The following is a 14147-nucleotide window of genomic DNA, read 5'->3' as shown; positions in this document are numbered from 1 at the left end:
TGAATCAGGGATGAAAGTCTCCCTGGCAGCATGAGAAATGACTCCCAGGGATGAGTCTGGCCCTGGCACCACAGGATCAACAGTTCCAACCTGACCAAAAGGGGGGAAAGAAGTGTAACCAATAAAGTATCAGTGGCTGAGAGAGTTCAAATAGAGTCAAGAGATTACTCTGGAGGTCACTCTTACACAAGTTTAAGTTAGACATTGCTACCTATCATATCTTGCCAAACCCAACCAAAACCATTCCAGCCAATCCTAAAGAACACCTAGGGCAATATATAATTTTCTACAAAAGTTCCATGCACTAGGGTAACTTTCCAGAAACCAACAACCTCCATATGGGTCCCTGAACCAGATTCCTGAAACCTAGAGGGCCCAGCCTCTCCAGAACATCAGCTAGATCCATCTCTCTACCCCATATGATTGAAAGCCCCTTCCAACATGAAAAATTAGAGTGGCTATAGCCCAAATACCCCTAAAGAGTGGGATAGAAAGATCAAAGGTGATGGTGGAGTTATACAAGAATGTAGGATTTAATGAATGAAGATGATGCTGAATCATTAAATTGATATTTCTTTTAATTTCCAGTATCTTAGAGCAGCCAGAAGCAAAAATCTAGTTGTGGAATTGTAATCCATATCAAACTCTGAAATCTGTTCTACAACTAATTGTTGTGCTGTGCTTTGAAATTTATTGCTTTTTTGTATATATGCTATTTTTCACACACACACACACACAAGTCGATTGTAATGATAAAAAATTATTTATTCCTTCCAGTTTCCTATGTACTGGAGCAGCTAGAAGGAAAAATCTGAGATAATGGTATGGTAGCCCATCTGTCCTGTAACTACTTGTTGAAGATTGCTTTGAAAACTATTGATTTTTTCTTTCTTTACTTTGTATATATGTTATATTATACAATTTAAAAAGTAAAAAAAAAAAAGTACTGAATTCCCCAACTGGAAAGAATCTCTTCCTTTTGCTAATCTGCTGTAGTGCTTTATCTGCACTTCTCTAGTGATGACAGCTTTATACATTTTTCCATAATTAAACATATACATACATTTCCTCCTTTTTAGGCTATAAAACCTCTAAGAGAAGGACCTGCATCTGTTTTTTTTTTTTTCCTGTTTTGATAGCTTTAGAAAAATGTCTTGTTCACAGTAAGTCCTGATTTATATTTCTTGATCCAACAGCTGAATGGATTGATGGATGGATGGAAGGTAGAGTATAGGCATGAGACCTTAGTTGGGCTTTTTCAGCCAGGCAGCCATGGCAGGAGAAAGGCTACACCTGTTGGATGAGAGGGTGTCATAATCATAGAAGGTGAAGAATCACTTGAACAAGTGAACCACACTGGGGGTAAATTCTGGCCATGCAAGTTTAGCATTTTTCATGTTTGCCAAGCTGTATCTGTAGGAAACTTTAAAATATGGGTAACAGAAAACCCAACTCAACCTCAAAGTAATTTCTAGTATAAAGAAATTTATAGGCATGAATACTGTAGAGCTCAGGATTGGTGCCTGAAGTCTGATGAGACTTTCTAGCTCTCTGCTGTGCCATTCCCAATACTAATTTCATCTTAAGGTGAGTTCCTCTGGTTAGTGGATGGTTTCTACTAGTTATTGGACTAATGGCCTCCCTTTCCCCTTCAACTAACTTCATATGGTTCTTTCTCAAGGCTGAGGAAACAGTTTTTCCAGAGGGTCTTAGAAAACCCCTCTTTATGACCCAACGGCCCAAATGGGCCAAGTCCTGCCTGCCCTAGACACATTCACTGACAGCGGTATTGGGATGGCATAACTGGATCAAAGCGTTCAGGGCCTACTCTGGACCAGTGGAGGAAAAGATGGATGATGGAGTACCATTACCACACCTGTTACACAGAGGACTGTTTTATGGAGGCCTCTCCCATTGAGGGCTGGCTTTTGTGACCTTATCATTTTAGACAAGCAGTAAATAATGGAAAATATCTCATTGCCACAGATCTTATAATATATTTAAGAATCCTTAAATTCTAAGTCCTAAGAATTCTTCAGTGCTTCTTGTGAAAATCAACTGGTTAGTCAATAGGGTTTATTTAGTATGTGCTGTTTAGATAGTGTTATTCTAAGCATTGTGCAAAGGTAGAAAAGAAAAGGAGACAATACAGTGATTTTTTTTTAACAACGGAATGAGCATTGAGGGACATAGTTCTGTTTTTGAGGGCAGTGATAATTCTATTTAGTTACTTTAGAGAAGGTAGAATCTACTTGAGTCCCGTCCTCCTTTATTTGTCCTGTTATTCAACTCTCTCTATTCTATCACTATTTTTCTCCTCTTTTATTCTCTGCTTATTTCAGGAAAGCAGTATAGCAAAAAATAAGAGTATGGATCATGAGGTAGTCTTCCAGAACAGTAATTCTGGCTTCAAGCCCTAGCTGTGCTTTTCTAGCCAATTACTTCATTTCTCTAATGTTTTTCACTGGTGAATTAAGACTAATGATTGTAACTACACCATCATCTCTTTGATTTCTGCTTTATTTATTGATGCAGCTTAAAAAATATTGGTTGAATAAGTGAATATAAGAATGTAACCACGAAGATCACAGGGTTTTTCTCCTGGAGTCAGGAAAAGGCATTTCTGTATGGGTGTTTATTTGTTCAGAAAGGGTGGACAAACAAACTTGTGTTGGTTTCCACTGATGTCTTTGCAGACCCATCATTCTTATGCACATGGAGGAAACTGAGGCAGCCAGCCTCATCTCCCATTTGAATGCTTTCTATCTATGTTCATTCACTGAACATATTAGCACATTATACCTACCCACTCAGACACCCCTGGTGATAAGCAATATTACATTGCAAATCAGTATGTCATAGACTGGGAAGAAATATAGTTGTTGCGAATTTTATAGCCATTTCTATAACCCTTTCATTTATTTCCCAGCCCTGATCTCTGATACTAGCTCCATTCCTCTGACCTTGTATTAATTATACTCAGACCTGCCTCTCTCACCACTCTCTTACTCCTCCTGCTTCTTTTAACTCACATACCTCCTTTGTTCACACAGTAGGCTCCGTCCATCTGCGCTTACCTTAGGTATACCTTTAGTGCTGGGTCAAGTTGAAAAATAGATTTCAGTTTGCATAATTGTCCTATCTTGCAGGCTTATGTAACTAGCAGACTATCTAGTATTTTGTTACATTGGTTCTGGACAGAAGGTACTATATTTCTTGACAGCATCCTAACTGATATTGGAAAAGATAAAGATAGGTGGTTTAATGGAAATATCTCAGAGATTATTGAATGATAACTTCTTATCTGTATCAGTTTTAATTTTGTTTGAGAGCAAGCCTGACCCCATAGAAATTCTTTCTCTTTTTCAATAGCATTCTTTCCCTTCCTCTCATATGCAGGGCTGGTGAGAAACTCTAGCCAAGTTCTGTGACATGCAAAGAGAATGATTGCTATAACATGGTCCCATTGTGTCACTTCCCTTTAACAGCACTGGGTGTATCCATATGTACAGGTCACCTAGTTTGTTTAAGGGTGCATCAACCCTTGAGGAATTGTGCCCATAAATAAGGCAATTAAAATGACCCACAATTGGCCTGGGGCCCACATCCTCCTTTCTTTGTTCTCATCAAGGTGAGAAGGACCATTATTACTTTAATTGATGCCCTCCTTACCAATTTCTCCTCTATATCCAGAGGTGAGAGCTCTCTATATATTATCAGGGAACAAAAAATTAAATTATAAATCCTGTACTTAAAAGCTTTATATCTTCATTCATTTTAATCCTCAAAAAAAACCCCTAGAGTTAATTACACAAGTGGAGGCATATACATTTACATTAAATTGACCAAGACCATGTAGCCAGTAAGGAGACAGAGCTGGAATTCAAAAGCAGCTCTATCTTACTCCCATCCTTGGCACACTGTCTTGTAATGCCTTGTAAAATACGGGATGGATTTTGAACATAAGCCAGTGGAGACAGACAGAGTTTGGTGGAGACTGAGACACACAACATATAGGAATTTCCGTTGTTTTCACTCCCTGACATTATGGCTGCAGCTGTTTAGGGCATATTGTTTTAAACCACACTTTGGCCTAAGGCCCCACAGTCTATTACACAGACATTATTTCTCTAGGATGCTATTTTTGCAGCTCTTTACACAGATACCACGCGGAAAGGTCCATTTTATGCAATTTAAAAAATACTTGGATAATTTTCTTTCATAGATTCTGTGACTAAGCATGTAATCAATCTGTGCATGCTCAATAATTAGACCACCTCTAATTACATCGTCTGGGGCCACTGTGCTCATTATCCTAAACCCTGCCCATCTTTTCTCTAATAAACCTATCTGAATTACTGCAGTTCAGGGAGACAGATTTTGGGACGTTAGGCCATCTGCTCTCCTACTACGTGCCCTGTAATAACCTCTTTCTCCTTTGGAAAAAATAAATTGGATAGGCAAGGTACCCCTTGGAAAGAACTCTGGATGTAGAGGAGAGATCCTCAGTCTCTAATACAAAAGTAGAAATCATGCATGTTTTACCTGATTTTAATAAAGGCTATTCCAAATCATTATTCAAAAATTTTAAACCTTTTGGAAAATAAATGTGTTCAATGGTAAATACAAGGTTTTTCAGGAATTGCGGTCTACAGTGTGCAAGAACCCAGGCCAGGGAATGGAAATACAAAGATAAATAAAAAGCAATGTAGCCTCAGAGTCACACTGCCTACAGAGTGGATTCTGTATTTTAAAAATCATTTAAGTTTAAGGGGTGCACGGGGAGTTCAGTGGTAGAATGCTCGCCTCCATGCAGGAGATCTGGGTTCGATTCCCAGACCATACACCTCACCCAAAAGAAAAAAAAAATCATTTAAGTTTATTACTTCTGATGAAAAAAGTAATACCAGCTTGTAAAAGTGAAAATAATTCAGGTGGGCCACGGTGGCTCAGCAGGCAGAGTTCTTGCCAGACATGCCAGAGACCCGAGTTTGATGCCTGGTGCCTGCCCATACAAAAAAAAAAAGAAAAGAAAAGTGAAACTAATTCATACACTTATAAATTCAGAGGAAAGTCTCCAGGAATCCCACTCCTTCGAGATGACATATGGGGCTGTGGTTTTCTTACCAGAAACACCTTTTTAGAAAGATATCATGTTAGCCTAATATGTAAAACAGGAAAAATCAAAGCATCATTCTTCACCTTGCCTCTTTTTACAGGGTACCTCAATAATTGAAAGCCTATGTTTTATTCTTTTCCTGATGTTAAGATAGTAAATAGTTGCTTTTTTTAAATTGAATTCCTGCATATCTTGGTCAAAGCGATCATATTCAAGGAGAGCGCAGGCCTGGGCAATTTGAGATAATGGGCCTGTATTACAGGAGTACACCAACATGTGGGATTTATTCCTATCAATTTCACAGTCCCCCTAGGGACTGGATTTTCTGATACAAATTTGGCCTCTTGTTTCTCTTTGTTCATTTATAGAATTTAAGCTTCCCCCAAGAGGTTTTGGTGGGTTACTTTGCCACTGCTCTATCTAGAATACTCCTCTTTGTAGTGTTGGCTTTCTCTGGTCACAAAGTATGCATGAACTTCTAGCCCAATTGGCTATGTCAGGATGGCTGGGTTTGATTTCTCCTGAAAGTCTAAACCACAAGTAATTGGGCCTGCTTTCCTTGAAAAGGCAGATTTTTAAGAGCTCTCCTAGCAGATCATCTAATATACCTTGATATATTTTCTTTCCATCCTTGCTTTGCTTTTCGGTCTCTTTCCTGAAAGAAATAGGACCCAACTGATGACCCCTAGTTATGCTCTATGGATGGGCACATCTTGCAAGGATGACAAACCAACACTGGCCATGACTCCTGTGTGAGTATGGCAACAGTGCCTTATGGTGTGAGACCAAATGGTGTTGTTACTCACTATCAGAAATCACATCCAAGTGACTCTGCTATATTAAGAAGAGGTTGCCCAAACTGTTGGCTGTTTCATATGACTCTTTTGGGAATCCTAATCTGAACTCTCTTCCCCCATCCGTACTCAGTCCCATCCCCCAAGCTTCTTCCCCCTTCAGCTATCTGAGATGGTGGCTGTAATGCAGAGGGTTGCTGTGGTGGAGGTGGATTGCACATGCAGATGATGTGATTGAAATGAAGCCAGGATGACTTCAGGGAGGAAGAAAACTGCTAGGGCAGGGTCCCTAGACTTCATTCTTTAACCCTTAGTTTAATAGCCACTTTACAAGACAGCTCTTTCCTGAGTCCTCAATCTATTATACACTTTCATGGCACCCTATACCTTTCCCAAATAATGCTCATCAAAATTTGACAGTAAATCAATGTTTCCTGCTTGATAGATTTTGTTCTCTTGGCTTCCAGTAAACCACACTCTATGGTTTTCTCTCTGTCTTTCTTATTGCTCTTTCTCATCTTCCTTTGCTGATTTCTCCTTACATCCCTGACCTCTAAGTCCCAGAATTCTATCCTTGGGCTCGTCTCTTCTCTCCACATATACTTCCCTGGCAATCACATCCAGTTTCATGGGTTTAAATGCCATCTCTATGCTCATATCTCTCAAATTTATATCATCTTTGAAGTCAAGAGCTACACATCCAGTTGTCTATGGGACATCTCTAGTAGGTTATCTAAAATAGGCAAATAAGACTCTCTAATAAATCTAAAACGAGTATTGAAATTGCACACTTTCCACCACCCCTCCAAAACTAGCTCTTTCTCTCCCTCAGTTAATGGCAATTGTATCTATTTCTCAGGCCAAAAATCTTGGTGCTATGCTTGGTTCTTCTCTTTCTCTCATGACCCACTTTTTTTAAGTGCAATTTAGTTGATATGTATTCACATACATACAATCCATCCAAAGTATTCAGTCAATGGCTCATAGTATCATCACATAGTTGTGCATTCATCACCACAATCAATTTTAGAACATTTTCATTACTTTAAAAAAGAGGAAACTCAAAATATCCTGTACTCCTTATCTCCCCCAATATCAACCCCTAGTATTAACATTTGCTACTATTGATGAAAGAATATTAAGATATTACTGTTAACTACAGTCCATAGTTTACAACAGTTACATTTTTCCCCTACTATATTATTGACTCCTTGTAATAGTGTTGTACATTTCTTCTAGTTCATGAAAGAACTTTTTATATTTGTATGGTTAATCACAGTTATTGTCCACCACAAGACTCACTGTTATACATTCCCATTTTTTAACCTCCAGCTTTCCTTCTGACTACCCACTTTTAACTTGTCAGCAAATCCTGTCAGCTCTACCTTCAAAATATATCCAAGATTCAACCACTTCTTACCACCCTCATATGTTCAAGCCAGCATCATCTTTTGCCTAAATTATTGCAACAGTTTTCTAACTGGGATCCTTAGCTCTGCCCTTGACTCTCTGCAGTCTATTTTCATCACAACGGTCAGAATGATCCTATTAATATGTAAGGCAGATTATATTGCTCCTCTGCCTAAAATCCTCCCATGGTTTCCCTTTACATACTGAGTAAAAGCCAATTCTTACTCTGACTCACCAGGCCTTGCATGATCTAGCTCCTTGTTATGTGTTCTCTCTGCTCTAGCCACACTTCTCTTTACACTGACTGTTTCCTCTGCTTGGAATCTTCTCCTCTAGATATTAACAGGTATCTAGCTCCACCACTGCTCTCAGGTCTTTACTCAAAGGTGACCTTCTCAGGGAAATCTTCTCTGGCCATCCTTTCTGAAATGTGTCACTCCCCCCACCTTTAAAATCCCACTTCCTTTCTTTATATATTTTTTCTCATCAGGCCTTATAAGCATCTACTGTACCACAAGGCTTACATATTCAGCTTGTTTACCTTCTACCTTCCCTAATAGAATGTAAACTCCCTGAAGGAGAGGTTTTAGTCTGTTTTATTGACTATATTATCCCCAGCACCTGGAAAACTACCTGCCACATACACATTGTTAGCTCTTGATAGAAATTTGTTGAATGAATGACTGGATGAATAGTTGTGATTAATGATTGATGTGTCTGATTCTCCTCCTAGAATGTGAGCTGTGTAAGACTTGAGACCAAGCCTGTTTTATTCATTCCTGTATCTCTGGAGCTGAGCCCAGAGCCCAGCACATAATAGGTGCTAAGTAAGTACTTTTTGGAGAAATCATTGAAAATGCCAATGTTGACAGAAGGAAGTTATTGGAGGGAACATGAACAAGCAGATGTCTCCAGAGCTATGAGCTTACCTAAGCAGTACTAAAATTAATCTTAGAGATGAATACTTTACAATATACCTTAATATACTTAAGGCCTGACATCTCGAAATGACAAACAATAATGTGTGACAGTGGCATTGCATCATGTTTGAACTTGGGTTCTAAAGTTAACGTATATGGCAAAAATTATTTATAGAAAAAAATTACCATTAAAAATGTCTTAAGTCACCCATACAAAACAGATTACATGGTTTTATGTATTATGTACCATCTTTTAATAAGTCCACATAACTGGTGTTTCCTCCAGAGTTGGAACAGATGGCAGTGGCTGTTTCTTTAGTTGAGCACCAGATGAAGTAGTTGGCTTGGATTTAAGCACCATATTGTGGGAGGAAAATAGCATATCAATGTATATATTCATCTGTATTATTTTATTTTACTAAGCTTATAGTTGAAGTCAAATAACTTAAATGCTTGCATACTGTAATTCTATTGTAGTGTTTGTTCCTCAGTATTGCCAGATCCTTTTCATCATTTGTCATGGAGGCAGGTGCAAGGGAGATGGAAAATAAGCCTATTGGGCCATTGCGATGGTTGCCATAATGAACTAGGAGAATGTCAGCCATAATAATTTTCCAAATTAAAAAAAAACAAACATGTTATCTAAATTGTATACAGACTCTCAACTTCTACAAATAATAATGAACAGCATGTATAGTGTGCCTGCTATATACTGTGGTAGTAAATGCCTTATGTATAGTGTCTCATTGAACTCCATTATACCAACTCTTTGAAGAAGACATTATAATCTCTGTGACCCTGCTGTAATTCTTCAGAACAGCCAGGCAGGCATTCAGGCTGGCCTACTGCCTGCAAGAACACACTAAATTGTAGCCTATTATAGAGACACCCTGAGTCCAGCGCATGGAGCAACCATTCTTGTTTCCTTCCCTTGGGTTGTCTTTCAGTCCACAGCAAGTCTTCCTAGAAGGGGTGCTTGGAAATATTTTCCTCCAAACTACAGAAGTATTTATCTATATAAAAAAAGAGTAAATCAACTTGCCCCAGGATTTCTGCATTATGGTATTTCACTTTATTGGTAGATCTGGAAAAATTAAAAATTCCATTTTGGTGGGAATTTGTGAGTTGCTTACAAGCCAAATCATCCCAGGATGCTTCTCTTTTGAACATGTTCTCTATTTAGTTTCCATTTTCTTCAATGGATTAATTAATTGTTTCGGTCAATTTTCAATGAAAGGACTATCAATAGCACCATTTCTTTTATGCCAGCAACATTGGAATAGTCCATCTTGTTAATTTTTTACACCACCTCAGACGTTTTTTCATCTGCTTTTTTTTACAGTTTCTTTTACATCTCCCCAAATCATATTTAAATAGTGATCATAAGCCTAGTCCATGTTGTCAACTTGTCTAAACCATTTTTCACCATTTTACCCTTCTTTCTTTTCTATCTCCTCTTCCCCAGGAAGCTGGATTTACTCTGCTACTGGCCGTTATGTTCAAATTGAGGGCAAACACTTTACTTGGCCATGCTGGTGAAAATGGTGAGGCAAGGGCAAGAAGGAGGTAGGGATGCAGACATGGCACATCTCCCCCTTACAGGGGTTCTTGGGGGCTTTGAGTAGCTTTCCCCATGCTACCAACTAGTAAGTAGCAGAGTTGAAAACCGAGCCAGGGTCAGTAAAGCTCCAAAACGCATGCGGTTTCCATTAACCAGTACCACAGAGCTTTCCCAAAGCAATAGAATCTCATTAAATGCAGGAACTGGGGAACATTAATGAGCAGACTTTGTGGGAATAAATAGATCCATGCATGATTCACTAAACAGGTCCGGTAGTGTGACCTTGGAAAGACGGACCAGACTCAGGGAAGGACTTTCCTGAAATCATCAGCATCATGAATGGCAAATGTCTACTCTGTGCAGGGGATCATGTTAGATTTTTTTTTGAATGCTAGAGGTTTTGAATGAGACACAGAGCATCCTATTAGACTGCAGTAGAGAAATACACTCTGATAAAAGAAAGAGTCTGACAGTCTAGTGAAGGGGAAAATTATGCATGATAAAAGTCAGGGTACCTCTGCATGATTTTTTCTGTAAACCTACAATTTTTGTGATGATAATGACGATTAAAAAACAACAACAACAACAATAATAAAAAGTTAGGGTACTTTCTGAAAACAGAGAGCGCTCTCAAGCTGGACAATTAAGGAAAGTTTAAGGGACTAATCTATTTTAAAAGGTGCGGGCAATGTTTAGGGAACTGGAAAAGGATAAAGCAATACTATGGGACTAGCAACAGTGCGATTCACTTACCCAGCCCACACAACTGCAGGAGCAAAGAGAAGGAGCCGAGTGTAACTTCATGGGGAGGGCGTACATCCCCGGTCCCCAGCAGCAGTGATTTTAGCAGGAAGGTCCCACTGTGACCATCAGGGAGGGAGCAGAGTTAATAAGTGCATCAGTCTCACTCTCTTCACTCTTTAACCTCCTGGTGATGCTTCTCATTAGCTAAATCCAACTGGAAGCTAGAGACAAAGCACCGATTCCATCTATAAAGACCAGGGATAGAAAGTAGTGAAAAATGGCTCTGAAAGGCAAAGAAAAGATACTTGGCACATATACTGACATAATTTTTATAAATTGACACACTGTTTACATGTACTGTGGAGGTTGCTGATTATAAGTATATTACTATCAATTATTTTGTGAAATAATAATCTCTTTATGCACCATCATTTCATAGTACCACTTTTATATATCCTGATGTTCTTTTATTAGGTTAGTTTCAAATAAGAATGGCACAAATTAAACACTGAAAGAAACTGGCTCTGTGGCTCACTCAAAGCGAGAGACATGGTTAAGCTCTCTGAATGAGCATATTTCAATTGTATTGCATAAGCAATGTTTTTCACTCATTTCTTTTTCCACCTGGTAATTTTATTCCACTCATGCGGATTTTTTCCATGCCCCTTGCCATCATTTCTTATAACTCCTACCTTCCTTTTGGTCTCTCTTTCTTTCCTCGAGTTAGAAGGGCCGATTGGCTCACGCCTCCATCAACAGACGCTTGGAAATAATGCACAATGGCAGTTTACCAAGGATTTTTCTCTTTTCCTCTCTCCAGAGAGAAAAACAAAAGGGTAAAGATGGCTTAAGGGATTGGATCCGAATGTTCTTTTAGTGGAATTTGCAGCTGTTTCTGGATTGCAGAAGTCGCTGGAAGGAAACAGTGTACTCGGGGCTGAAGGAAATGGTTTGGCTCCAAACTGTCCCAAGTAATCTGGGGAGGAGTTTTTTTTTTCCCACTGTTGGAGAGATTTCTACCCAACAAAGATTTTGCATCTCTTCAGAGCATGTGCATCTGAGAGAGGCACGGGAAATTCACAAAGGTATGATGGGGGCAAAGATAACATGCTCACAAAAGGCAAAGGCAGAAAAACGACTGGCTAACACACAGACCATTCTCTGGGTTCTATCCTAGACATGTACCTCATCAAGGGTTTACCATTTGTTTCTAAGAGTCTGAGGGCTGGGGTGAACCAGTGAGATTTCTACTTTTGCCCAGCAGGCAAAATAAAGATGGAGTCTGTCTAGGCAGGGGAATCCAGTTAATGAATGAGTAAAACAGTCTAGCGGATATTTTTCAGATGATATTCATGTAAGAGGCTCATTTTGGCTTCTCATGAAGTGTGGAAGGCTGGATTCATGTTCTTGAGTATTGCTGGTTCTATACCTATATGAACTATGCAAATGTGTACACACCTTTGCACTCATATGTATATATTCGTAGTATTATTTGAAGAAGCCTCAGGAACTGTATGCATTCCTCCCTGGATACTATTCCTTGCCATATACTAATATTGCCACTGCTAATCTTTCCTGTAATCTCTATGGAAGGAGTCGGTGGAACATTTAGCTGTTAGGTAGCAATCAGGTGAACCGGGCAGCTGTGGTCACCTATCCAAAATTCATTTCAGCTTCTCTTCGTCGATGTTTCAGTTTTCTTTTGCATTCACATTTATTCTCCCTTATTGATTCATTAGAAAATTAGATTTGATGAAATATTTGAGTACAGTCCTCTCATTTCTCCAATGAAGAAACTGAAGTTCAAAAAGTAAAATGACATGCAACAACAGAGCCAGTCAGGGTTAGAGTTGCAAATTCCTAGACTCTTCCTCTACCCATTGATATGCACTGGTCTGCCTGTGATAAATCATGACAACAATAGGCGTCTACCACTGGCAAAAGAGGATAGAGAACTATTATCCCCATCTTCTGATATATAAGCTAAACTTTTAATAGTTTGAAACAACACTTTGGTATGCTTAAACTGTGACCCTCGGTGTTAATGATTTTTACATAGGCTTACACCTTATGTATGAACACAGGTGACTCCCTGGGAACTTCTTGGTAAGGTCAAGGACAATTCCACCTACTCCTAGTGACTTCTGTTATGATAATCTAAAGTTCTGGGTCATGTTCTTAGAGTTCCCTGAGGCAGACAAAGTGGTGAATGGTTGCATTACTTCACCAGGAGGAGCCTCTTTGCTTCCCTGTCTTCACAGTTACAAAACTCAGTGGTTCCCATCTTCCTAGTTGGAAGGATCTCAGCCTGTCTGCCCCATTTGCCTTCAGCTTCTCCTAAGACCCAACATGCTGTCTGGTGCTGCCCTTCCTAGATAGCAGGTGGGGGGGGGGGGGCAGGGCATGGAGTCTACTAATATTTCCTCACCTTACTCCTCTGGTCCTTACTCAGAGCTTTCAGCTGACAGTCTGCAAGATGCCATCTAGCAGAGAGGAGTCTAGCCTTTTGCCTTCTCTCTCTCTGAATGCCAGTAGAGCCCAAACCTTGTATTCCATGGAGTGGCTGCTCCATGCAAGAGAGGGGATTGGTAGTTGGATCTGAATTGGGAGAATAAGGCTGCAGGTATCACCCTTCACAAAGCCTTCATCTGGCTTTGGTGAATTAAGAGTAAAAAACATACTCAAATATTCTATTTTTAAGTGTAAGACTTTGGGCCAAAGGGCTGTGCATTACCAACATTATAATTGAAATAAATAGCTTCTCAAAGAAGATTGGAATTTGTTTGCCTGCATGGCAGTTTTGGAAATTGAGAAGCAGAGAAAAATTTTGGTGAAGGGGAGCCAAAAAGGAAGGGAAGAGGAGGAAAGAATTCTCTGATCTCTATCTAACCCAGACTGAATCTCTCTGGTTAAGAGGAAAAGGGCAAAAAACTGACCCAAGTGTTTAGGGGAGACTGTGAGATTCTGGCAATAAACAGAGTTTCTTCAGGCAGGGCGGCATTGTAACTTTCATGGGCCCTGGGCATTCTTTCCTCTAGGGTTCCTTTCTCTATAAAAACTATTAAAATTTTTATTTCACTACTTATGTTGGTTTAAAGATAAATCCGTTATTATATATTTAAATATTTTCTTTGACCTTTTTCTTCTGATAAAAAAATTAAAATATTTTCATGGACTGCTAGAAGTATTCTGAACTTCTTATACCTGCTGGATAAGTCAGTCCTGGTTTCAAGGCTCTGGGAACAAAGTGTGGCATAGAGTCAGGAAGGAGGACTTTCTTCTAAGTTCTGCATGAAATTAAGGTCTTTTCTGAAACCTTCAAAAAAAAAAGGCTTTGGGAAGATCCAAATATAGCCTTCAAGGTATGGACTTTAGAATCTTCATGATAGGTGGTTGTGCCAGTTTGAAAATATTATGTCCCCAGAAAAGCTATTCTTTAAGCCTAATCCAATCTATTGGGGGCAGCCATTTCTCTTAATCCTGATTCAACATTGGAGTGTGGAACTGTTGATTACATTATTATGGAGATGTGGCATGCCCAATTGTGGTGTGATCTTTTGATTATGTGGAGATGTCATTCCACCCATTCCAGGTGGATC

The 14147-nt window shown here is 39.3% G+C and overlaps 1 protein-coding gene across 1 annotated transcript in view; it reads right to left on the bottom strand.

Moving 5' to 3' along the window:
• The window catches only part of PCNX1 (pecanex 1), a 224864-nt gene extending 213507 nt beyond the window's left edge, over positions 1-11357 (bottom strand). The window contains exons 1-2 of the mRNA XM_077122888.1: positions 11241-11357; positions 10558-10793 (exon numbers count right to left, since the gene is read on the bottom strand). Coding sequence (XP_076979003.1) covers positions 10558-10623 — 66 coding nt within the window. The 5' untranslated portion in view covers positions 10624-10793; positions 11241-11357. The remainder of the gene's footprint in view (positions 1-10557; positions 10794-11240) is intronic.
• Between the last annotated feature and the right edge of the window lie 2790 nt (positions 11358-14147).

This window comes from Tamandua tetradactyla, chromosome 12 (assembly GCF_023851605.1).
Source record: "Tamandua tetradactyla isolate mTamTet1 chromosome 12, mTamTet1.pri, whole genome shotgun sequence".
NCBI lineage: Eukaryota > Metazoa > Chordata > Mammalia > Pilosa > Myrmecophagidae > Tamandua > Tamandua tetradactyla.
The sequence above is the reverse complement of the archived record's forward strand: the minus strand, read 5'-3'. Positions and strand labels throughout refer to the sequence as shown.